Source organism: Micropterus salmoides, unplaced genomic scaffold (assembly GCF_014851395.1).
Source record: "Micropterus salmoides isolate LMB-PRFRI ecotype aquatic unplaced genomic scaffold, ASM1485139v1 Ms_hic_scaffold_4, whole genome shotgun sequence".
Lineage (NCBI taxonomy): Eukaryota > Metazoa > Chordata > Actinopteri > Centrarchiformes > Centrarchidae > Micropterus > Micropterus salmoides.
Genome location: NW_024043372.1, coordinates 15,364,058 through 15,388,682, shown reverse-complemented (window position 1 = coordinate 15,388,682; position 24,625 = coordinate 15,364,058). Strand labels below are relative to the sequence as shown.

The window sequence follows — 24,625 nt, the reverse complement described above, 5'->3', positions numbered from 1 at the left end:
TGAAAAGGCGGCTTCTGGTAACGGGTGATTTGAAAGTTTGTCTGCCTGTTTTACATGTTGGGAGCTCAAATTATGTTTTTGACGGTAAGTTTGATGCTATTTTGCCTCTCAGTTATTTTGTTGTAAGTCATTGCTGCCAAGGATTAGACCGACCCCTTGGGTGTTGTAATTGTAATTAGAGAGGTGTTTGAGTGCCAACAGCAGATCTGTGGGACACTGAGAAGAAGAGGCATTGTAGATCGATGTAAAAAAATGTATGAGGCAGCAAACAGATGTGATTATTATTAAGTTTATTAAACACATTTACAGACTGAACTTATAATGAGGCCTTCATGTTATTTTTATTATTCCTAAATGTTGTTAATGTGAGATTTAGTTGTGTGAGAGCTCTTGTTAACAGATTTGAGCAGATATGATGACTGTCACACAGTTTTAGTGTCTAAACTTGTAGACACTCCAGTCTGATGAGTATGATTAAGTCCTCCTCCACAGCTCCCCTGCGTCTCTCATCTTTCCCACATATGTTTCTGATGAACCATTGTAGAACATGATCCCTCAGTCTTTTATGTCCAGCCTTTGACAAATCTATCACCTCGTCCCTCTATGCTCTGAATTAAAGGCCCATTCCACCATTCCAGTTTAGATGAGTAATTCTCTTGTTTGGCTGCAGCCCAAAGCCCAGCCAGCCCGTCTGGAACCTCGGCGGAGCCTGATTGGTCAGGTTCAGTCGTGTGTGACTGACATGAAGCCTGCTGATTGGGGGAGACGTATCTTTGGACCGTTGCACTGATTAAAGCCTCGCGGCTGCGTTTCGTAAACTCCCGCCGTTTGGGGTCCCCGCACCAGCGCCCTGGCCCTGCTGGTCTGAATTACAGCTCAGCCGCATTAGCCTGATTTACAGCTTCCTCCCGCTGTTTAGACTGGAGCTTGGGACCAGAGTGGCCGGCTCCTCTTCCCCTACGTTTCAACCTGGTCCCTCCTCTTCCAGTTGATTCTCCTACTTTGTGATTCACCTAATACTCGTCACTTCAGTCTTCCCAATCCCTTGTCTTTTCCCCTTTTTATGCCACCTCATTTATACCTCCCCCTGGCTTCGTACCTCCCACAAGTTCTTCTGCTCTTCATCTCCTACCTTACTCTTTTCACTCTCTCCTCTGCCCTACCTCCTTCTGTCCTTCTTTCTCCCTTTTCTGCCCCTGCCACTCTTCTCCTCATCCTCCTTTTCGCAAATGTCCCCCAAACCTCTGACAACATCCCTTTACTTTTCCCACCCACTACCTCTCCCACCTGCCCCCCTTTCTGTCTCTCACTCCCTCACTACATCTTTTGTGAAAATGAAAACAAAGAGCAGCCTGCCAAAATATTTCTATAGCTGTTCGCTGACGAAGCAGGGAGTGGAGACAATGCAAAAAGATGTGCAGGCATATTTGTCACGGCAGCAGAAAGATGGAAAGCTCTCTCCCCGTGGCCTTTTTACTGTCATTTGGAAACCCCCCCACCTCACCCTCCTCCTCTCTCATGTCCCGTTTAAAAGCCCTCTGTTTGAAATACTCATCTAACATGGCACCACATATAAATGCACAGCTGTATATTTGTGTAAGGCCCTCGTTCTGCCAAGCTGTCCATCCCCCTGTTGCCCCAGGTGATCAGATGAAACTAATGGCAACCTTAATGTGTTTGTGTAGGCCTTTCACCCCACTGGATAGAATGATGCGAGACCAAACACTCAATCCTGTGCTAGATCACATGCCAGTGTATTATAAAAGACACAGAATGGCCAGTGTCTGTTTAGCCCTTTCATAACTGCAGAGATCTTCTATCTCTTTTAAAAATAAAACACACAAAGTTTGCCTTGAACTGGTTTGCCCTTATTCACATGGAAAAAAAGGTTATTAGAGAGGAAAGTGGTCCATTGAACCAAGATTCATTAGCAAAAATACTTGTTAATTATTAATGCAGTATCTTCAAGATATGAAAAAAGCCCTAAGCTGACATCAATCCATGTTGACTTATTTCCTCAGAGAAAGTTGAAATGAATTAATATTTTGTTTCTTATTGAACTGGTTAAGCAGAGCACAGCAAATATATTGGCACAAAGCCTGAAGCAGACAGCTTTTATATTTTTACTGATGTTTAGCATGTATAATGTTTAGGATGTTCACCGTGATCATCATATTTGCTAATTGGAACTACACACGTAATACAACAGAGACTGATGGGAATGTGTTTTGGTCACAAACCATAGTACTGGACAACCTGAAATGTTGACCTAATGGCGGTGCGTGAGGTTATTACAATTCATCCCAATGGCGACAATGGACTGGCATTGCCATCCGTAGAAGCATGAAGCAAGCACGGTTAAAAACTACAAAAATCAGGCTGAGATGGCTGTTCTTATTTGGATTTAAAACTGAAATCTTAGTTGTGTATTTGCTGCAATGCTGGGGGGCCTTCTGTGGACACTTTTGGGTTGCATCAAGTATGAGCTGCACTGCTGAGCTCTAGTGAGAGACAGGGAGGTTCATTGACACTGGAGAGCTGTCTCCTCCACTCCCCTCCACTCCCCACCAGCCTCTTATTAACAATGGCACCAAGAGTACAGGGGTCCAGATGTTACTCTCCTGCTCCCACCAGCTGTGCCAGCCTCCGATACACAGCCTCATTGACTCCGAACCAGGGAGGGGAGACACTTAAGAACACACTGACACCACACACACACACACACACTCACACACAGAGCAGGCAGTCTGTAACAGAAAGTTTTTGTAAAAAAAAGAACAAAAAAACAGGCATACCTGCAAAATGTTTACAAAAACATTCAAGAGCCATTACATTCATGCATTCAGTCACACATTTGTCTAAGATTAAATGACACGCACACAGGCACACAAACGCACACCCGCCATCCACATGCACTTTTCACCCCCCCCCTTCTCCTGGTGTATAGCAGAGTTATTTGTGGGTGACAGGATCCTGACAATTCTCAGAATAATGCGCGTTTGTTTGGATGGCTGCGCCATCAGCGCTCCCTTTGTTATTTTCAACATTGTTAGAGTCAGTCGGTACTGATCCACCAACCCTTTATTGTGCTGTTTTTTTGTCCATTTACTTGCTCTTATAACAATAATTAGTTTTGTCATTCAGACACAGTAGCACCATTGTCCACATGCTAATAATGATTTTGACAGTGAGCATAGAAAAGTAGATAACTGAAGAGTCATTAAAAATTAAAAAGCAGTTGACTGGCTGCTGTTTTTTGGCCTTGTCGAGTCTCTGGGCGTCTTCTGCGTGGTCATAACTCAGCAGTAGCAGTGGCTGTTGTTAAGCATCACAGAACAGACAGTGGTGTGCCAATGAGCAAAGTTAAAAAGCCTTCCCTCTCCACGAGACATGGCTGCTTCGAACAGGAGGAGACAGAGGGGACTCTGGAAATAACACTGCATGTCTGCCAATGTAACATTGTAATCCTAGATTCGCCCTGTCAGGCAATAAGTTTGATTATGGTCCTCATTTGAAATGTTGGATTCATCTTTGTCCCCCTCCCCCCTTCTTTTCTGCTCCTTCCTCTTCATTTTCTCCTCTGTCCACCCTCCTCCTCCTCCCTCCCTCCTCTTCCCCCATCACCCACAGCAGTATCGGCATCACAATCACTCTAGATGACTATTGGGAAACCTGAGAAATCTTGTGCACCCATGGTTTGTTTTCTGACCACATTAGATCACAGTTGAGTTTTCACTGACACTCTGCGGCATCTGCATATCATTACTGACCCCAAGGTCCTGAACTCTTTCTGTGCACACGACGCAAACCAGCAGAGGAAGATTTATGAAACGATAAAAACTGTTCCTCTTCAAAATAATAACTTAGTGGATTTTTTCCCATTGTTAGATATAAATTCTGTTCTATTCTATAGTCATTTGGGAGCTATTTAAATGTTGTTTGTGTTGCAGTTGAATGTTCAGCAATTATGATGTGGTTTTTGTTGCTGAAAGCACTTCTCCATTAGTCTCCTCTCTTGCCAATATCAAGTGTTATTAGATGGAGAGGAAGAAACTGAGAAAGAGAAAAACAAGAGAGAAGAGGGTCAGTGACACATTTTCAGTGAATCAAATTGATAAAGAAAGAAAAAAGGAAGAGGAAAAGCAACATATTAGGCACAGAAGGCAGCTAATGTCTGGGTACATGCATCAGTTTGCAGAGTAAAAAGAAAGCGCGCAAGAGACAGACAGACACAGAGGCACAAGGGAGGTTGTGTTTATTATTTGATAAAGCCTTCCTTATAACCTCCGCATGTTGTGCAATAGCTCTGGCTCTCCTTCAACTCTGCGGTGTGCCACTTCAAATTAGTCGCTTGTGGAGAGGGCCTGCCCCGTCTTTGCAAAATGCATTAGTACGCCACTCAGAGCCTCATACAGCCTAGGGTTAAACACAAATTATATCATTTCTGTCATCCAATCAAATCACACTGACCCCTTGACCTGCGAGATGAGTCAAATGCATAATGAAATATGACATGGCACAAAAGCTCTGATTCTAATCTGCTCTGACACGCGATCAGATGAGGATGACCTCCTGACCTTGACTGACAAGTGAGACGAGCACTGGGAACAGGATACACGAGGGAAAAGAAGGGAAGAAAACATAAAAGAAAGAAGGGGAACAATAAATGCAATTAGAAAAACTGGTTTTAGTCAGTGGGAGGTTAGTTAGTAATCAACTCAGTATCTGAGGTGAATGGGGCCATCTGCATCTTTGGACTGTGGACAGTTGGTACTCACTGTAATTATTTTCACCATTCCCTCCATATTTTCCTTCCTATAATGATAAATAAGAAGCATTTTTGTCACAGAGCAGCATAATTTCTTCTCGCATAGCTGTGGCCAGGGCTGAAGAGATAGTAGCTGGGTTTTATTTCCTAGAAAGAGCGTGCTTTTGACATTTTTTTTTCCCTGTCTCACCCGCTTACTGCCTCCCACTCTCTCTCTCACTCTCTCTCTGTCTCTCTCACCCTACCTTCTTCTCTTTCCACCCTCCCGTCTCGTTCCTTCACCGGACAGGACGGGAAACCAAGTACACTGTGTTTTAGCATCCATAGCCCCTTTCATGTTTTCCAAACATTAACATAGTGACAGATAAATAATGCAGCCTGGCTGTTTTAGAGAGAGATGAGATGACACGGGGATGGGCGGGAGGTTTGGGTGATCAGGATCCGGGGGACGTGGAACACGGACCAGAGCTGTTTGGGCTCTGAGGGACAGGCCAGGCTGGTGTTGGGCCAGCCAAGAGAGGAACAGGAGAGTGGAGGTGTAGTGTGGCTGTAACCAGATCTTTGGCCCTCTCCCCCTCCCTCTCTTTGGGCTCTGCCAGAAAAGGCTTTGTGGTGTGTTGATACCCCCTGACACGATATTGTAGGAGAAGAACAGCTAAGGGTTTAATTAAGCTTGAGTTGACTGAGAGAGATGAAGGGATAACAAGAGAGAATAAGAGGAAAGTGAAAAAGGGAAAGAGTAGGATCAAAAACAAACAGCCCAATAAACAGAAAAGGCAGATCTGTTTCGTGCCGTTCACATTAAGCATTTGGAAGTAAGTGATCTTTGTTTTCTGACAACAGCTATTCTCCTCTCCTGTGTTACATTAAAACAAGAGCTCTGAGTACACTCATAAACAGGATCATTCATAAATATACAGTATAATCTTCCTTTGGAAGAGAGTCAATGAGAATAGATGATGCTCCTAAATTCTTCCCAAAGATAAATCCACTGTTTGCCTTGCAAACCGGACTGCGTGGAAAGGAGAGATAACGGGGCCCGACTTTGTCTCCATTCGCAGCGCGCTGCACAGGGGATAGTGGAAGGTGTTCGAACGAAGAGTGTTGGAGGTGATGGAAGTGGTAGCATGTGGGGGTTTTCAAGCATAAATCAGCACAGTGACAAAAGCTCTCCAATAGGCAGATAAGTGCACATTAGTGTTAGGCAGATCTGTCACTGTCTGTCTCCAAGCTGTCGGCCCCACCCTCTCACCGAAACAAACGCTGACTCCAAACTCTGCGTCTGTGTGGCACGTGAGGCAACTGGCTTGAAAATACTTATGCAGTTATACTCTTATTGTGTGACTTGATGTCTAGCTTGATTGTGTTTAAGAGGAAATGTTCACAGTGTATGTAGCCGCTTGCCAAATAATGTTTGTATTATGACGTTCCTTTTTAGGTGTATGGAAGAAGATTAGGGCCACATGTGAAAAATGGAGTTGAATTGTGAGATTAAAGTCATACTAACTTTAAATCTAACTCAAACACTTGATCACATCATATGTGGCCCTAATCCTCTTCCATATAGGTACAATACTAGCAAACCGGCAAATAATACAACTAGGATTGTTTTAAGAGAGAGATTAATCTGCTGCTTTTCTTGATTAATTGATTAACCATTTAGTCCGGCGATTGTGAAAAAGTAGTGGGTGAAAAAAAACCTAATTTCTCAGAGCCCAAGGTGACGTATCAAAAAGTCTGGTTTTGTCCTACCAACAAATAGTTTAAAATGATTTAAAACACAAAAAATGCTGACATTTTTGAAGCTGGAAGCAAAGAATATTTGGAGTTCTTGCTCTAAAATATCTTAAATGATGAAAAAATTATTGAAATAATTGCTGATTAATCGCCTAATCGATTCCGCTCTAAATACAACATTATGCCAAGATCATGTAGTGTTTTACAAATATTAAAGGCATGCTGCTTATATATCTTACATATGAATTATATTTGACAGTGAATCATTTTACAGAATTAATGTACATTTTAATGTTAATTGGGTTATGTTCCAAATCCAGATTTCTACAGGCATTACAACAATAATGTAATAAAAAGAAGAATGTACAGATAATGAGCCATTAGCCACAGTCAATATCATCTCCAGAAGGCCTTGAATACTCAGACAGTGTTAGAGAGGGAGGGAGAGATCTGTGCCAAATAAAAGACAAGCTGGAAAGCTTCCCAATCAATGTTATTTTCTCTCTCAGTCCCAGACCAACTGTCTATTCATCTGTTTCTTTCAAATGAAAGGTGTGCTGGTATGTAACACTTACAGTCGAGAGATCTGTCTCTTAATTAAAATGTTACAGATTGTGTTTGGCTCACTGTGCAGCCTGAGCATACTGTGTATTGGAAATAATGTTCCCTATAGTGTGTGGTATTGATCAGAGGAGGAAAATAAAGGATGTTTCAGTGAGAAAATAGAATCTGTGTAATGCAGCTTTTGGTAGGAGTGTGCGTTCCTGACTATTGAACGTAAACCAATGACGAGCACCTCATAGGAAAAAAAAGAAAAAAGAAAAGAGGAGGCTTTTGTTTGAAAAGCCAATTCCATACTAGGACACATGCTGGTCTGCACGATCCATCAAATACATTGCCTTTGTTTAGATTTAACTTTTAAAGGAGAAAAGAGTATACATTAGCCAGAGTGTACATGTGGTTCTGTACATGCAAGCTCATTCTGAATAGAGACATATGAATAATTTATCTTGCCACAATCCAACTGGGAACGTCCTTGGTATTTACATTTTATCATCAAGGGCACTGGATGAGCCCTCCCAGCAATCACATGACATGCTCAGTCCTCAGGCCTTTGCATCAAAAGCAACAGACAGGTCCAGAAAAATGCTCCTGTAGCGTGGAATTATATTTATACACTGAGAAAACAAAAGGTTGATGAACACGCTGGATGACTAAGTGCAGCGGGCTTTAGATTACATGGTGGTCACCTACGTTCGTGGTGAAGCGCGGTAAAAGATGATGGCGACGTGAAGGCTCCGAGGGACGCGTACGGGGACTCACTTCACACAATGTCGCCAATGTTTACAGCAGACAATTTAGTTTCCTTCCAACAATTATGAGGGAAATTGAATCTCAGGAAATGTTCGTTTTCTTGTCCATTAGACCAAACAATAACGTTATCCCCAAAGGTTTACAGAAACATCTGTCTTCAAAGGACAGTCCAGAAAATGAATATCAGCTTGGCTTGCAGGCTATGTCAGGACAAAGTAAATCAAATTGAGGAAATCAAACTTCTTTCTCTCTTCTTTTCATCATTGGGCATAACGTGTAGGAAGATGAAAGTGTGCTTTAAACGCTCAAGCCTGTGTCGACATTCTTGCTTCACAATAAAACATTGCTAATGTCCTTTTTGTGGTCATATTAAAAGATGGGTGTTTTAGGTATTGCAACTTAATGAAATTCCTCTCATCTGGCTTTGTGCTTACGGCCTTACATTGGTATTCCTTTAAAAGTCATCAGATACATTTTAATCCTGCTGAAAGCCATCGCTGTAAAAAAGAACATTGTCCCTTACCATGTACTTTAAGGCACAATCTGTGCCTTAAAGTACTTCCCAAATGGGAAGAAAAAGGCAGAATCACAAGGGTTTATCACTTTAAAATGAATATACACTAATATTAGCCATCGACAGTCTACACTACATATTTTCTGATGCTGATTGAGCTTTGTTTACAGGATAACAGGCTCATTTTGTTTTTATTCCAAGCAGCTGAAAAGAAATGCTCATTTGTCATTCGGAAGTCAACCTTTTCAGTTATATATCTTAAGAAACCTGTAATTTATATGGTCACAAAATTACAGAATGGACCATTACACTCACCTTTATACTAAAACAGGGTTGAGGGAAACAACGGGGAATAAATGTGCCCTGTATCCTTTCTCCTTTCTTCCATCTCCCCATGCCCCTTATTTTCTAAAAGTATCTGTTTGAGAGATAAATGACCACTCTGCTGCCGAGGATGACAGCCTACACAAAGATGATATTGAATTGATTTCAGAAATGTTGCAGAACTGACTGTTTGATGTATACTGCTAGACATGAATCATAAAAATTCTATTAAAAAACCCTTGAATGGCTGACACCAGAATATTATTTGTGATGATTAATTTGACTCAGTCATTACAATGGGAGTCAAGTTGGATCGTCTCAGACAAAATTGCTTTTCATTCCCCGTTGAATTTCCCTGCTATTTTTCTTTTCTTCTTGCTCTGTGCAGAACTCTGATCTGATTGGACTTACTGTGTTAGTGTGACAGCACACAAATGCAGTGGCTGTTGGTCTTCTTTATTACTGATCACTGAGCATTGAGTTTTTGTTCCAAAATGAGACGTTTAACATTTGAAACAAAATTACACCTGTTCTAACAAAATGACAGATTAGAATTTAAACAGTTTACAAAGCTTTTTGTGGAATGGCAAGGAAATGAATTCCTTGGCAAAGAAAATTTTAACATATTTATAAATCAATGGTTATTTGTTTTTTATTTGTATAGTTATGTTATTTAAGAATGAATGCTTCCAGTGCATTCAAAGCAGCCTTAAATGTTGTAGGTTACTTAGCAGAAATGGGTTTTAATGAATCATCTGTTTGACTACAGCTCTAAATGTAGTGACCAATCTAGTGATGTAGTGGTCAGTGAATCTAGTCCACTGAGTTTTACATTTATTTTGTCACTGATCAACCAACTGTTAGCTAGTGCAGCTGTCAGTAAGGGGTAGTCTGCCAGATAAATGTTTATCATGGAGTCCTCAGCAAGAAATTGAGAACCACAAGGCGTCTATTTTCAAAGTATCATTATTTTTTTCCATCTAACACTCTGTAAGTGATAATACACATCAAGCTGTCCTGATATATAAAAATAATGGATGAGGAGTCTTGTTTTCTATGTTGGGACACCATAATGGCTGTAACAGTTATCCATTTTTTTTTGGTTTGTTGTCAGTTTTACTCGCGGTAAGGTCAGTAGGCCTACCAACAACAAAGGGTGATGAAGTAATGAAGTAAAAGCAGAAGTACTGTTGCTATGCTAACCTGCAGTCTAATATTGGTAAGCAATAATTACCAACAAGGTGTCCAGATATACAAACATGCATGTGGAGGAGGTGAAGAACATATCCTTCTCTTGAAAGTATGGCTAGCTTAACTGTTAGCAAGTAGCAACAGCAGCATGTCCTATACTGCGACTTTCAGTGATCCAGATCAGTTTGGAGGTGATCTATTTTATGTATTTAATAGACACCTGTGAGGTAAAATTTTGTAAGCAGATGGCAGGAGCCTCTTGTTTTTTTTTCCCATTGTAAATTCCCATTTCTAAACTTTCAGTAATTTCAACAATATCCATCATGTTCCACAACATAGAAAGTCTTGATAATTTAACAATACCTTAGTCTGTCTTGGTGTTAGTTTTAATTATTTCAACTTTATCTTTAAAAAAATTTCCCACCAGTTTGGTATTGTGAATACTGTGATACCCATAAAACTGCCATTGCTACGGAGAAGAAGCCAATTAGAGGCATGAATAAGAGCTGTAGCAACTTGAGAGTGATTTGGTGTTGTATCTGTAAGCAAAGCTTGCACCATAGTTGCCAAACTGATTTAAACTGCTGAATATAATGATTTTTGGGGGTTTCTTTATCTTTTGTTTGCTTTTAAGGAGCATACAACTGAATTTTTAGTTTGGTGATTGGATGTTTATTATTGATATGCACCTTGAGAGTTGTACACAGACTTGGAGCTTTGACTTTTTGTTAAAGAACTAAATATTTTGTAATGCGGTTGCTCGTCTTTGATGATAATTACTAATAATTCATCTGGGAGAGTTTCATACCCATTCAAGCTTTGGAAGTGTTCCAGTTACCTAATGTGGCATGATGCAGGAAATGAGCAGAACCCTGGAACCCTTAGTAACTTTTCCTCTCTAACTCTATTATCGTAAACTGAATGTCTACATCTGGAACCCATATGGAATAGTGTTATGTAGAAACTGTTATGTCTTACCTTTAGTTTTATCTACCAATATCCACTACTTCCTTTAACCATGTTTTCTCACTTTTTTCCTCTCTGTGTCTCTCCCTCAGAGCTACACAGGTCAGACTGGCGGCGGCGGGGGAGGAGGCAGCGGCGGGGGCACGGCCAGTGGAAATGGAGCCGGGGACGAGGACTACGAGATCCCCCCCATCACTCCACCTAACCACCCCGAGCCCCCTCTTCTTCACCTGATGGAGCACGACTCTACAGGCTACCTCTGCCACTCGCTGCAACACAATGGGCTCATCAATCCGTATTCCTACCCAGAGCTGCCCACACTCATGATGTCTAACATGCTGGCACAGGACAGCCACCTCGTCTCTAGCCAAATGCCCTCGGTAAGTAGCTCTACGTGGACCGCACCGTTTCATGGGGGGCCCCGTTACACCAGAAAGCTATAAAAAAGCTATAAATATTTTCAGCAATGGTTACAGATGTTTGGGACAATTTAAACTTCTACTTATAGTGAAAATTGTTTGAGGCCTCAGAAGAAAGAGGGTTGGACTTAAACTAAACTCTTTTAGTTTTGGTGTGTGATTTCAACTGTACTGGCTCATACCAAAACTGTAGGACTTTGAAGAAGTGTTTTTTTGTATCTGAGATACCCAGCAGGACATATGGACAAATTATTAATCCTCCAATGTCCTCAAATTTGACCTTTAAGTTAGTGTTAGAGTGAAGCTTTTTTAATATAGCAACATATACATAAAAAACAGCCAGTTAAAACAGCTTTCAAATATGAAATGGATTACAACCTTATAAGCTAAATGTAAATTTTCAAAACAAGAAGAAGGTTGGCTAAGTGGTGGAACTGAATGACTCTTTAGTGGTTGCTATGTCAGCTGTGATGCATGGAGAAAAGGATTGTGGGTAAATCCATCAGCATCATATCTACCTTGACAGTATGCATCGGTCAATCTGTCAAGCCTTCAAACATGAATACACGCTGATTACTGCCTCAGCTCCACACAGAAATGCTCCTCCACAAATTAGCATCTCCAAACCATAATTGCTTTCTTGAGAACTGCAGGAAACAGAGCAGGTTTCTATCACAATAAATTATATGTGGATGGCTTACGCGTATAAGCTGCAATAAGCAAAGGCTCTCTAGTTAGCAGTCTCTCTTAGTAGTATACATATAACCCTACATGGCAAGAAAAAGATAAGCTGAATAAATGGGTAGAGTTCATCATGGCGTTGTCTTTTTTAGATATCATAAACAGACACAGGAAGCTACTTGGCAGCAGTGTCTTTCTGGTAATATAATAGATAGTATGCAGTTCATAATGTAGGACACATGTTTTATGTTGTTTGTTTTCTGTCTGAGGCATCACCAGAAATGACAAGTTGTGTATGTTAATGAAAAAAAGAGGATCTATTATATACAGTATACATTAAATACATAGAGATGCATATCAAGGTCATGCATAATGTATTGTAATGTTCATCGTAAACAAAAGATATAAGGATAAACAACAGTCAGCATATAGCCAAAATTTGGCTTGATAAAGAGCTGACATATAAACATACTATATATTATATATAATGTTGGAATATTCCCCGTAGGTAATGGGTTCATGTGTCATTTATCTTCATATTCATTTCACATTTTGGTCATGACCTTTACTGTGGAGACAGTGGTTGATTGGCCAGACTTTCTCTTGGCAGTCAGGGCATTTGTTACTGCTACAGAGAGCCACACTCTGTGGTCTAATAGATTAAAGACTGCAGGTTATGTGGTAAAAATGCACAAGATTTTAAATGTTAGAAATGACACACGATGAACATATAATCAGAACACATGTTCAAAATATCAAAATATGCTGGTAACTGCTGGTGGTTGCTATTCTGATAACCTGATAAGGCCTGGTGGTTTAAGGGGTGTTTTGGTTTTTAAAGTGGAAACACAAAGATAAGTGCAGCACATATTTTAAATGCGGTATATTGTCCAAATTAAGTTTATATTCAGGGCCATTTAGAAGCAAATAAGTCAACAATAAGCCAAGAGAAATTACAAATGACACCACAAAATTTAATATAAATGTGTCAGTGATTTTTAAAAAGTGCTATAATCTTCCAAACCTTGATATTTCTAACTGGTTCTGACAGAAGCTCCTTGAACACGTGGGAAGTCTTTTCAGGGCTCGACTTCAATTTCACTGCGAAAGAGCAGCATATAAAGCAAACTCTGAAATTTCTAAATCAAATAGCCTGCCTGGCGAAACTACCAAACCGTAGCAGAGGTTCATTTGTGCTGAGAATGGAGTGTCTATTAAATTGGTGCCTCACCTTGACACAGTCTGCTGAGCAGAGTAATTAAGCAAACTCTGCAGTTCAAACATGAGATGCTATCATAATGAATACCTCACTTGACATGGATAGATAAATAACAAGGGTTAATTCTAATTTTAGTTTCAAATTTAAAGTACAGTGTTTGAGTGCTATATGTAGAAACAAAAGGGATTTTTCTGTGGCTGCTGTTGACGTTGTACTGTATGTGTTTCTGTGCCCTCACTATAAACAATATCTCTGCTGTTGAAATGGATCCACTACATCTGGAGGTCAGGCCTTATATTCAATCTTGAGCACATTGAAAAAAAAATCCATTAGGGTTCATCTTTCCTGCATCAGCCATTCTATTGTGGTGCTGCAGTGAGATCTGTTTTCATCAGGCAGATTCAATACGTGAGCTGGGCAATGAAAAGAGTGCAATAGAGTTGGATGAAGAGAGGAGGGGTAAGGATGGAGAGAGAGAGAGAGAGTATGAGAGAGCGAGAGAGATAGGAAGGCATTGTGGCGAGGAAAGCTAGAAGAAATTGCAAAGAGGAAAGAGGTAACTCTTATTCAAAATGAGCATATACATCCAGTTTTCTGTACCTCCTGGATTTCATTATTAGATATTTTAGAGATAATTCAGTTGAGTGAAATAAGGTTATTCTGTCTCAACAAAAGGCTGAGAGTATCTGGTTTTTAAATGTGTGCCTACGTGATTCAAGTAAAGGACATTTGAAAGTACTCCATTGCAGGTGCAACAATATAAACATAAAATAAATAGGGCGATTATATAACAAAAAGCATTTAGAGTGGAGCAGTATTACAGCAGCAGTTGATCATAGTCAGGGGGCTGATAGTGTGTGTTTCTTTTGTGGTGGTATAGTGAACTGTAAGACTAAATGTTTACATTTAGATCTTCAGGTGGATGCAACAGTAGATTGTATGATGATCCTCCTGACCAATGACAACTACCAAGATGTTCACTTAACATGTAAATAAGCACTAGAGAATATTAAAGGTCGGTGTATTTCTATATTTTTCTGCTTATTTGCTTATCCCATGAAAAGAACAAAACCAACAATGCATTAGTCTTAAACACTTTCTAAATTACCGTCCTTGTCTGTAGTTTTTCGACCCGAGCACCTTTGTTACCTACTAAAACTGGTCAAAAATAAGTTAATTTATTAATTACTGCAGTGTGGTTTGTGGCAAATATTAGTCAAACAGGAGTTAATATTGAATTCAAGAGGACTGTTTTCACCCATGGATTACACACATGCACATTTTGTTTGCTAGTTAGTATTTACTGAGAACTGTGGAACTGACACTGCCCATGTTCACAGTAATGAAGGCACATGTCAGCCAGTGCAACAGTGGGGCTTACTTATGTGTTTTTAACATAGACTGTATATAAGAAATGGACGTAGTCATTGTGACGTCACCTGTTGGTTTGTAGACTGCCGCTTTGAAGCCTCGAGTTTGGCCGATAGGGCGCTGCCATGTTGAGTTTTTGCAACCAGGAAGTGCCCAGAAGTGACGATACGGCGGAGCTAACGGCCGTGTGCGGAGCTATTTATCTTGCTTAGCTAGGTGCAACTGTAACTCACGTTAACTGTCATTTTAATAGGGCTGATAACTTTGTCTAGCAAACAGCAGTCTTAAAACTAAATTTACTCAACAGAGAAAGTGAACAGCCAACTCCTAATAAGCTTTTTCAGTGGTGCTGGTTAAATTTACACAGTGCTGAGGGTACGAGTCGGCTCTAGCCTGATTGACAGGTCGCCACTGTAACGACTTGTCAATCATCTATTTTACAATAAATGGGACCATAATTTACTAAATGAACATCATTTTGGATTGAAGAAGACTTGAAACTAGCAACTGAGACCATAAACTCATCAGGAAAGTGTTTACTGAGGTAATTATTCAGCTGAGAAGTAGCCTCATTTCACCATTATTTGTAATGGAACCGGACTTCTTTTTGCAACCAGAAGAGTCGCCCCCTGCTGGATTTTCAATAGAATGCAGGTTTCAGGGACTTCCGCATCAGCTTCATATTGTAGACCGGAAGCTTCCCGCTTGGTTTTTAATAGTTAAACAACAATGGAGTTCTATGGCAGAGACGAATAAGCTACATCAGCCTTGGGCTACACAGGCAATACTTGCTAGTACAGATGAATCCAGTAGTCAAAAGCACATTTTATGCTAAAAGTGCCAAAAACTTCCCAATAATAGGCAAGGCAAGGCAAGTTTATTTGTATAGCACATTTCAACAACAAGGTAATTCAAAATGCTTTACATAAAACATAAAAGCAACAGGGAAATATAAAAAAGTTTAAAAGCAACATAGGGAAATTGAAAAAATACACATTAAAAAAAGTAATAAAAGTTACAGTGCAGTGTACAATCAGGGTTAAAAGAGTTAAATGGAAAATAAAAACAGACTGAGGGGTTGAGCAAATAATTGAGTTACAATTATTTTGAAAAGAGAATAAACAGAGAAGTACACTTAATCTACTCTCTCTAGCTAGTCTGTACTCGGGTCCATAGCAATCTTTGGGTCCACTGAAACTCCAAAAACCCTCGGACACTACAGAGAAACCAGGACATGTCTGTCCACAGGCCACTTTGATCCGGTTATGCTCTGGACCCACCTGCGCGTTTACAGGTGGACAGAGGTTAGTTAATAGTTAATATTAAATTGATTAACTTTAGGTTCTGGATTTTTGATGGACAAAACATGCAATTTGAAGATATCAACTTGGTTTAATTACGGCATTTTTTGAAAACCATTTTCTGACCTATTCTAAATCAAACCATTAATCAACTAGCTGTGAAAAGAATTCGCAGAGTCATTGATAAAACAATTATTAGTCATGGACCTACTTGTTTGTAGGATCAATTCATTATCGGATTTGGTTCATGGGATTCGTTGACATTAACAAAACTATAAAATTTTGCCCGCCTCATCCTTTGAAGATTAACAGGGACAAGAGGAGCTGATGGAAGCTAACTTTCCTGTTAGTAACCAGATGGTAACTTTGACTCTCAAAACCTGAAAGACATAATTTACTGTACTCTCCTAATTTTGCAAAGAGGTCATTTTCAATTCATATGGTTTATTTATTTTTTATTTTTTTGCTGATGCTTATTATGTTGCAGTCTGAAGCCCCTCCTGGCCAAACCTGATATCTTTCAGAGAGCTCTTTTCTCTGATGCTCTGATGCACTTGGCAGGGCCTCTCTCTCTCTCTCTCTCTCTCTCTCTCTCTCTCTCTCCCTACCTACCTCTTTCTGTTAATGCCCCCACTGTCATAGCATCTACAAGTTCCAAAACACATTAGACATTTAATAGCCATGCTCAGGTTGCATTGATCTTATCCATACAGCCCAGAAAGATACACATCTCTGCTGCTGCTAGTGAATCATTTCTGAACTCACAAGTAAAGTGCCCTTGTTGTCTCCTGTGTCTTTATTTACACCAAAACACGCCTAAAGCTAAACAATTTTATTATTGGCTGGATAGATATATTTATGTGAGGTTCACACCTGTGCTGTGGCAACTACATTTGCAACCGATTTGAACAGAACGGCTCTGTATTCAATTATGGTACATTTAAAATGCTCTTCAAATTCATATGACCTGTGCCTGCAACTGGAATACATTATCTTTGATTAAGTTTTTTTCATGTTCCTCAATGATGCATGCAATATTAGCCATCATCACACTGTCTTGAGTGTGATGTTTTGAATATGTAACAGATGATGAATGGATAATCAGCCAGGGGATGTTATGCGTAACGGCTATGTATTAGCAGAAAGAGTTACATGCAGACGCAGCCTTAGCTACATCGAACTCCAAGGTATTATCTCATTTGTTATTTTCCAGAATCCGCCTGAATGAGGGTCAGTTCATTTGTAATGAGGGTTGTGGCAACCTAAAGATCTGCCGGCTGTATTCATATTCAAATTCATACCCTAATTTCTTTTCTTACCAGCATTTAAATGTAAGAATTTCCTCACAAGCTCTTTATCTTCAGTTGTTAAGGTTAATTATCAAGCGTTAATCCCACCCTCATTGTCATGTTAAGTTGGGTGGATGCCTGTGTTTTCTTTTCTTTCTTTACTTTTACTCACGAGGTATTAAGTGCTCCTGGCAGGTGCTCGCTCTCCAAGCCTGTGTGAATGAAATATGAGCTGCAATGTCAACTGAACTTGTCACAGACAAGCTGGGATGAATTAATGATAAGAGAGCAGAGGTGTGTTTTAATGTGTTCTCTCTCTGATGGAGGGTCTCAGCAAACGTATTATCGCATACTGTACACCTGCTGGTTTTTGTATAAACATGGAACAGAGTAAAATGGTGGATTAGAGATAAGGTGAGGCATTTTTAGAGAAAATATTGTTCTCCTAATTCTAAGTCTGAAAAATTGTAATATATGTCACCTGGACTGTTATCAAGTGACTTTTCAGAAATGTTGTAATTAAGTGTGTTTAGACTTTTTCCAATATGGACTTTAAATTTGTCTTACCTCTTCCTTTAAAGACTTTCTGCTCTTTGAGGCTTTGCCTTATTCTATACTTACTATCCAAATGAAGAAAACCTATTTCTCCTTTGAAAGACCTTCATTTTTAGTCATTTTTTAAAGGGATTAGAGCGTCTGCAGAAAATGATGGAATGTCTGTCGCTTTTCACCACAGTTCAACAAGCGCAGTGATAGAATGGGACTTGTATTAGTTATTCCAATGTTGATTCAGGCGTAGATGATTTTGAATGATCAATGCCTCTAGCAGAACAAAAGTATCACTTTCTTGTTTGATGGCCTCTTGAAATCTGCAGGGGAAAATATAGGGCTGTTCCTTAAACTGCTTCCCTTTTCTCACTTTTTTTGTGATTATTTATTTTCAAATTGTCCCTTAGGCTAATGTTCCATTTGGCATTTCACACCTCCCTCTCCCATAAATGAACCATCACAGCCATAAATCACTGGACAAACAGAGACTTGTGCAAACCCTGAAAGGTTCAGAGATTTATGTAACACATTCATGTTTTCCACTTCCTCATTTTAGTACTCCACTGGTAAAGCCTAGCTAATAAAAGGTCCTATTAATATTTCCTGTTGCTTAGCAACGGCAGGCAGCAAGTAATAGCATTCTGTGGAAAAATAGATGACCGATAAGGAAAAATTCAATTCTTTTCTCATCTCCTGGGAGAAAGTGCCTTATTTCTCTGGCAATGTGATATGAAACTGTAGTTGTATATTAAGAAAAAACCTTAAAAGAAATATAGGTTATTTTCCAATTTCATCATTTCGGAGGGTTTTTTATTGCAAGCTGCAACGGCAGCTCATCTATTTTCTCCACCCTGATAAAGTCAATTAACCTATCGGATTAAGCTAATCAGAGGATAAGGTGCCGAATTAATTTCTTTCTTTTTAATCATAAATTCTAAAGAGATGGTGTTAAATAACACACACACACACCGGACTTTAGAAGGATCAGTTCTGCGAGACAAATTGCATTTCATTTATATTGCAGGTGTAATTTAAACTTGTTTTGTACAAACACAGGCAAGCTTCTACGGTATGGAGTTCTATGCAAAATCTCATCTAATAAGGCTGCTTATCAGTGTGATCAAAAGGTAATGGAAGAGGAACTCTACAGTGACAATTTTCAATTTAGATAATTCATCAGATCATATTTCAAAAACAACTGAGAAGAAGATGTGTTATCACACACACATGTTGTTGCCATCCTCCTTCTCCTTACGGTAGATGTGATCAACAGAGGCATTCAAGCAAAGAACAGAAGGTAAAGAAACAAAGGCAGATTCAGCTGCTGCAGATAGCCGGTGTTATGAAGCAGATACATAGATAAGGGATTTCATATTACACTTAGCCACGGGCCCCTGCTGAGATTTATCATGCCATGAAATCGTGTCCATATTGCACTGTGGCCTATCTCAACCATCCATCAGCTCATTCTACTTTCACCACCAGGAATATTCTGCCCTGGTGGCGGTGGAGTCGTCCCATGTCATCTCACTCAGGGACGTCTCCCCTGCTGTGCCACCAGCTACTAGTTCAACACAACACTGCCACTCTGTCTGCTAATGTGCACAAGAGTGGCTTGCGTCAGGGTGATAAAAACACTTGTGTTCATGTAACATAGTGTGCTGTGTTACTGTAATCCAGGACCAAGAGTAACTAGAGGCAGAATCCATGGCCATGGCCATTCGTCCTCAATGGTGCCAAGTAAGAAAACATATCTAGAAATGATTAGATGAGGTAAATCAAAGTTTAAAAATACAACTTTTAAGACAAAATTGTAGTTTAATCTTTTTTTTTTACTAAGAGGGGCTCTCAAATTTGTGTTTTCTTTCTATTTTTATCAACACGCATAACTGTTTTCTGAGCTGTCTTTGTAGCAAAAACAAGTGCTTAGTGTTGACTTACCCACATTTAGGTGTGTGCGTACAACACATCTGCTTCTTTTAAAAACATTTTTGGTGAACATCAGTGAAACGATAATCCTCATGCAAACTGTACCTCAAGGTGTGATGCAGTGTACCGTGTGATCATGCGTACCAAAGCAATAGCAGTGAGTTCATTTGTTTGGTGATCTGCCGTCCGTAACATTTGCTATAGTTCAAAGCTGGAGAATAAGGTGAAGATGGCTTCTGCCAGAAATGTGTAAAATCTCTCTGTGAGAGGATTTTACACATGCAAATCACCTTTCCAATGACCTCCACTTGCGTGGCACACACAGTACTATATGCACCTACTTTTCATTTGTGTGCACTTTCTTGTTTTTCTCTTCATTATTTCTGCATCCACATTCATTGTTTTGTTGTGCGAGCGCGGCCACGCCCACACACACACACACACGCACACAAAGTGCGTTTGACACGGCAGTCAGGAGTCTCATTAGTGGGAGCAGAGGAGCCTTGCCTTCTGCTGTCAAGAGTTTGTGTCGCTCCTCACAACCGTCTCCTGCATGTCATGTCAGGCAAGGCTCTGATTCTCTGACGCCGTGCTTTGTGAGGTGAGCTCAGAGACACGCCCGGGCTGAGAGAGAGCGAGACAGGGGGAGAAAGAGATGGTGAGAGAGAAGAAGAGAGAGAGAGAATAAAAAGACTGAGGAACAAGAGCGAGAACAGGGGTGGGGAAAGAAAGAGATAGATGGAGAAAGAGAGAGAAAATAAAAGCAAAGGAGGTACTGACATTAGCCATAATGAGGAACATGGAGGATGGTGCCGAGGGGGAAATCATGACATTACTATCTGCAAATCAACCATGGGCTTGTTGCTGCCTCAGATTCATTCTGAGTGGTGTTCAGGGTGGTACAGTACTTTTCAAACCAACCAGCAACATCAGATTCTTGCACAAACACTTCCAGCTATACTTTTAGATGTACTACTACTACTGCTAATAATAATAATAATAATAATAATAATAATAATAATAATAGCCACAGGCATACAGTACTTTCCAAATTAAGGAAAATACAATACCAACACAAAGGGTTGTAAAGTACAACATCATTAAAGTTGATCTTTTTCCCATTTACTTTTGTTATAACTTTGTGTGTGTGCGTGTTTATTGTATCATTTATCTCTGTGGCACAACTTAAAAGTCATTCCGACATTTTATGAAAATATCATGCGTTGGCATGGACTGTGTTTGGCTTTGAGAGATATAGTGGCAAAGTCCATTTCAACAGTGTGGCTACTTGAGACGTTCTTGGAATAAATTGCTTCTCCTCTCTTTTAAAGTTTGTTTTGAAACTCGTAATTATTTCCTTATGCTGCTAGTTTGTGAGGTATTGCTGTTTTTCTGCCAGATTAATTACTTGATCACAGTTCAGCGCAGGAGGTGCAAGAGCAAACATTTTTATATTTTTCCTTTTGACTAGCATGTAATTGGAACGATTGAAAATGACCTTATAGTGTTTTGTTTTGGCAACATGGAGCGATTGCCAAGATAATAAGTGAAATGAGGTTTTAATAGTGTGTTGCTAAATACAGTTGGCTGGTAGTACACCTGGATCATAGCATCACATTAGATATATGAATCAAAGTCTCCTTGTCTTGCTGAATAATACTTAGTAAATCATCTTGAGTGCTTAAAAAAATACATCCAATTAAGCTTCAATACATTCTTAAACCACTTGTGTTTCTTTTACTCAAACATCCCGGCATCTGCTGTCCATCATATCTCCTTACTTAGCATCTGTCTGATGTCACAAGAAGGCAGAAACAGCATTTTGCATTTGCTTTCATACTTAAGTAGCGTATGATTCATAAATCCACTCTCTTATTAATTCTCCTCAGCTTGTGTAAATGACCCTCATGGGTGTATATAAGCCTGATAAACTGAAGACATGGATGAAGGGAAAGAGAAAAGAGGGAGAGAGTGAGGAGGGGAAGGGAGGGGTTTAGGCTCGAAGGCTCTTTGAGGAACAGAGTTGTTAGTGCTCTGCCCTCAGGGTGAATGAGAAGTAGCTTTGAGGGCTGTGAGGCCCAGGGTTGGCTCCCCCACCTAAAGGCGTGTTTACCACCGTGTTGCGCGGCGGCTGTGCTTTTGAAGGATCAGTCTTCAACGCGCCTCTAATTAAAGCTGTCATGGCTGGGTGCCTGCAGGGATAATGTTCTATTATTATAGTCATTTGTTTCAATTAAACGCTGGGTGATTTTACAATAGCAGCCGTGAACCTGTGTGAGTGAGCCATCACTCTAAACAAGATGGCTCCAGTCAAGCAGGGGGTGAGGAGTGGAAAGTCTCGGGACTCGCAGAAGCATTGATCACCGTATATTTAAGCAAGCCAGGACGGGACAGGGAGAGGGTCTGAAAGTCTGAGAGCGCAGATTAAAGCAGTTCAGCAGGTGATGTTTCCTTAAAATCTAAATACTAAAAGAAATCATGTAACTTTATGGGGAAAATGCTCTATAATTAGCAAATACATTTTACTTTTTATTTACATTTTAATGCAAGTTAACTAAAAGTGAATTGACTCAGCTCTACAGAAGGAACTTAATTAACCCCCTCCCCCAAAGATTTATTTTGATGGTGATAATAAGTTGAAACATAACCACAACTTTTATAGATCCTTTTGCATCGAGAGACTGGTTTATCATGATGCCAGGGCAATAAAACCTTGCATAGTAATCAACCCGCTTATGTAAATGATGAAACAGATGCCATTCTGGTGTAATCATCATAAGGACGGAGCAAGGTTAGCCGTTTTACTCTCCTCCGGTATGAATCTCTCCTCTTTCTCCTTGTAGCTGCACATGGCTCTCTTCTCCCCTTCTCTCATCTCTGTGCTGGTGGTCAAATCCCCTTAGCTAAATCAAATGGTGCAGGCAATTGGAGCGGCCGTGAAACCATTTCAAAGGTAAGGTCAGCAGGAGCAAGGGAACAATGGCTTTGTGATATTCCATCTCGCACACAATGTGCTACACATAATTGGAAAGCCTTTGTTATTTGACTCCCATTTGACTATGATGTACAAGATGTGAATACAAACACGACAGGCGTAACGATTGTAGAGGACCACGTTCACACAGAGTTTCCTGGCTTTACATCACAGTTTAGGTCTGCCTGGCTGCTCATCACCAAAAGGCAATATCTAACTGTCCCCTTGATAACTTTGGAGATGGATTTTAGTACTTGGGTCATGTGGGGTTTTTGTATCTTTTTTCTCTGTCTGTTTCCCTACTTTTCCCCTCTGTTATGTCTTTGTGTGTCTCTCTCTCTGTTCCAGTGTACTCTTTACTTCCCCTCCCTTTTTCCTCTTTCCTGTTTACGTGGGACACTGATCTCCTGGGGCTTTACAGCAAACAACTATATTGCTGGAGGTTAAGCACAGCTATGACAATACCCACGAGAACTCAGAATGCAACTTTATAAATAATCTAATTATATAAATTTAGGCCACTGCATCGCTCAAGTTGGTAGTTATTGGTTTATAGTTGTACCACCAAATGCGGCAGAAAAACCCAGAACGATGATGAGCAAAGTGTTCAGACTTAGATTAAGATAGAATAAGACTAATGCAGTGCTAGCTTTCTCAACCTATAACCATCTAACCGGTCTGGCCCACTCAGAAAAATAACATCATTTTCATGTTGCGTCACTGACCAAGTCATATGGCCAGAAATAAAGTCAGTATTATAGGCCTGTCAAATATATCAGGAGTCCATGAAAAGTCAGTATGTGTTACATGCTAAAGGCAGAGAGCAATGACCAACCAAATCCTGTTATTCCCTGTGCACTCCCTCCTCTTTTGGCCAGCCATTCGGGGGACACCATTAGGAATTAGCATACAGTACCTATGGCAACCGGCAACCTTTGTCAGATTCTTTCATAATATTTGTACAGCCGTCTGTCGCTCGCTTTATTTAGCTCGGGCTTGATGGGGCTATGTGATAACTTCTTGCTCTTTCTGTCTCACACAGGTGAAAGCACCAACTGAAAGCGCTTGGAGAGGTTTTAAAAAATGACATATGAGTGACTATTAGACCTTTTACTGTATTTAGCTGCTTTTAGTATCTGTAACAAAGTATAGTAATTCACACTTTCATACTTATGCTTCTTTGTGCTTGCACCGATATGTCAACTATCAGGTTCATCAGAATTTCACTGGAGTACAACAGTTAATTTGTTTGTGTATTTTCTGGTGACAAACTGCTCCGTTAGTTAGGACAGAACACTCTGGTCTAATGAAAATTTAGTTAATGCTATGGAATATGAATAATAGACAAAATGTCTGCTTTATTCAAAACATTTACTTTTTTGTTGAAACCTAATCTAACTTGACTCATATCTGTACTCAAACATGCTTTACTGGTTCCCACTACAGTCTCCATCGTCTCTTGATTTTCCTCCACAAGAACAAGGTAAATTCATATGTAACATATTGTCACAATTGTATATGTGTCTCTACTCGGTCCCTTAAAATAGGAACTTAGATATATTTGTGCAAGTAAGCAAGTGACCCTATAGGTTTTTCTGTCTCGATGCCATAGTGCCTTACCCTTGTGAACTCCTCTGTTCTGCGTGTCTCCTTCTTGTTTATATTAAACATCGTGTGGCTCAGATTAAAGGGTGACAATTTTGCCTGGAGGCTGTTGCTATGGAAACGTGTCTGCTATAGCTATGATAGGCCATTCATGTTTGATTAATTGGTTTTTCAATGCTCCTTGGTTTGTGAGGACCCTTAAAGAGCAAGTCCACGGAAAATGGAAAATTAATGTATTTCTATTTCCTTCTCTTTCCCCTTCTTCCTCTTTTTCTCCCCTGGCTTACTACTTATTTTGCTGAAGCTATTTCCTCATGTTTTAATAAGTGTAGTGATGGTGTTTTGAATTATGATTGGAAGTTGGATGGGGGAGGTTAGGGCTTGGTTATTTGAAATGCAAAAGGAATGTCTTTGTTCATGGCTGCCTTTTGTGAGCAGCTGCTGAGGCAAACACAGAATTTAATGTCGCGTGAA

The 24,625-nt window shown here is 40.0% G+C and overlaps 1 protein-coding gene across 5 annotated transcripts in view; it reads left to right on the top strand.

The window, feature by feature from the left end:
- tox2 (TOX high mobility group box family member 2) overlaps positions 1–24,625 on the top strand; it is a 118,227-nt gene that overhangs the window by 74,330 nt on the left and 19,272 nt on the right. For all 5 annotated transcript variants that reach the window (XM_038697244.1, XM_038697245.1, XM_038697242.1 and 2 more), the window contains exon 4: positions 10,907–11,194. In XM_038697244.1, coding sequence (XP_038553172.1) covers positions 10,907–11,194 — 288 coding nt within the window. The remainder of the gene's footprint in view (positions 1–10,906; positions 11,195–24,625) is intronic.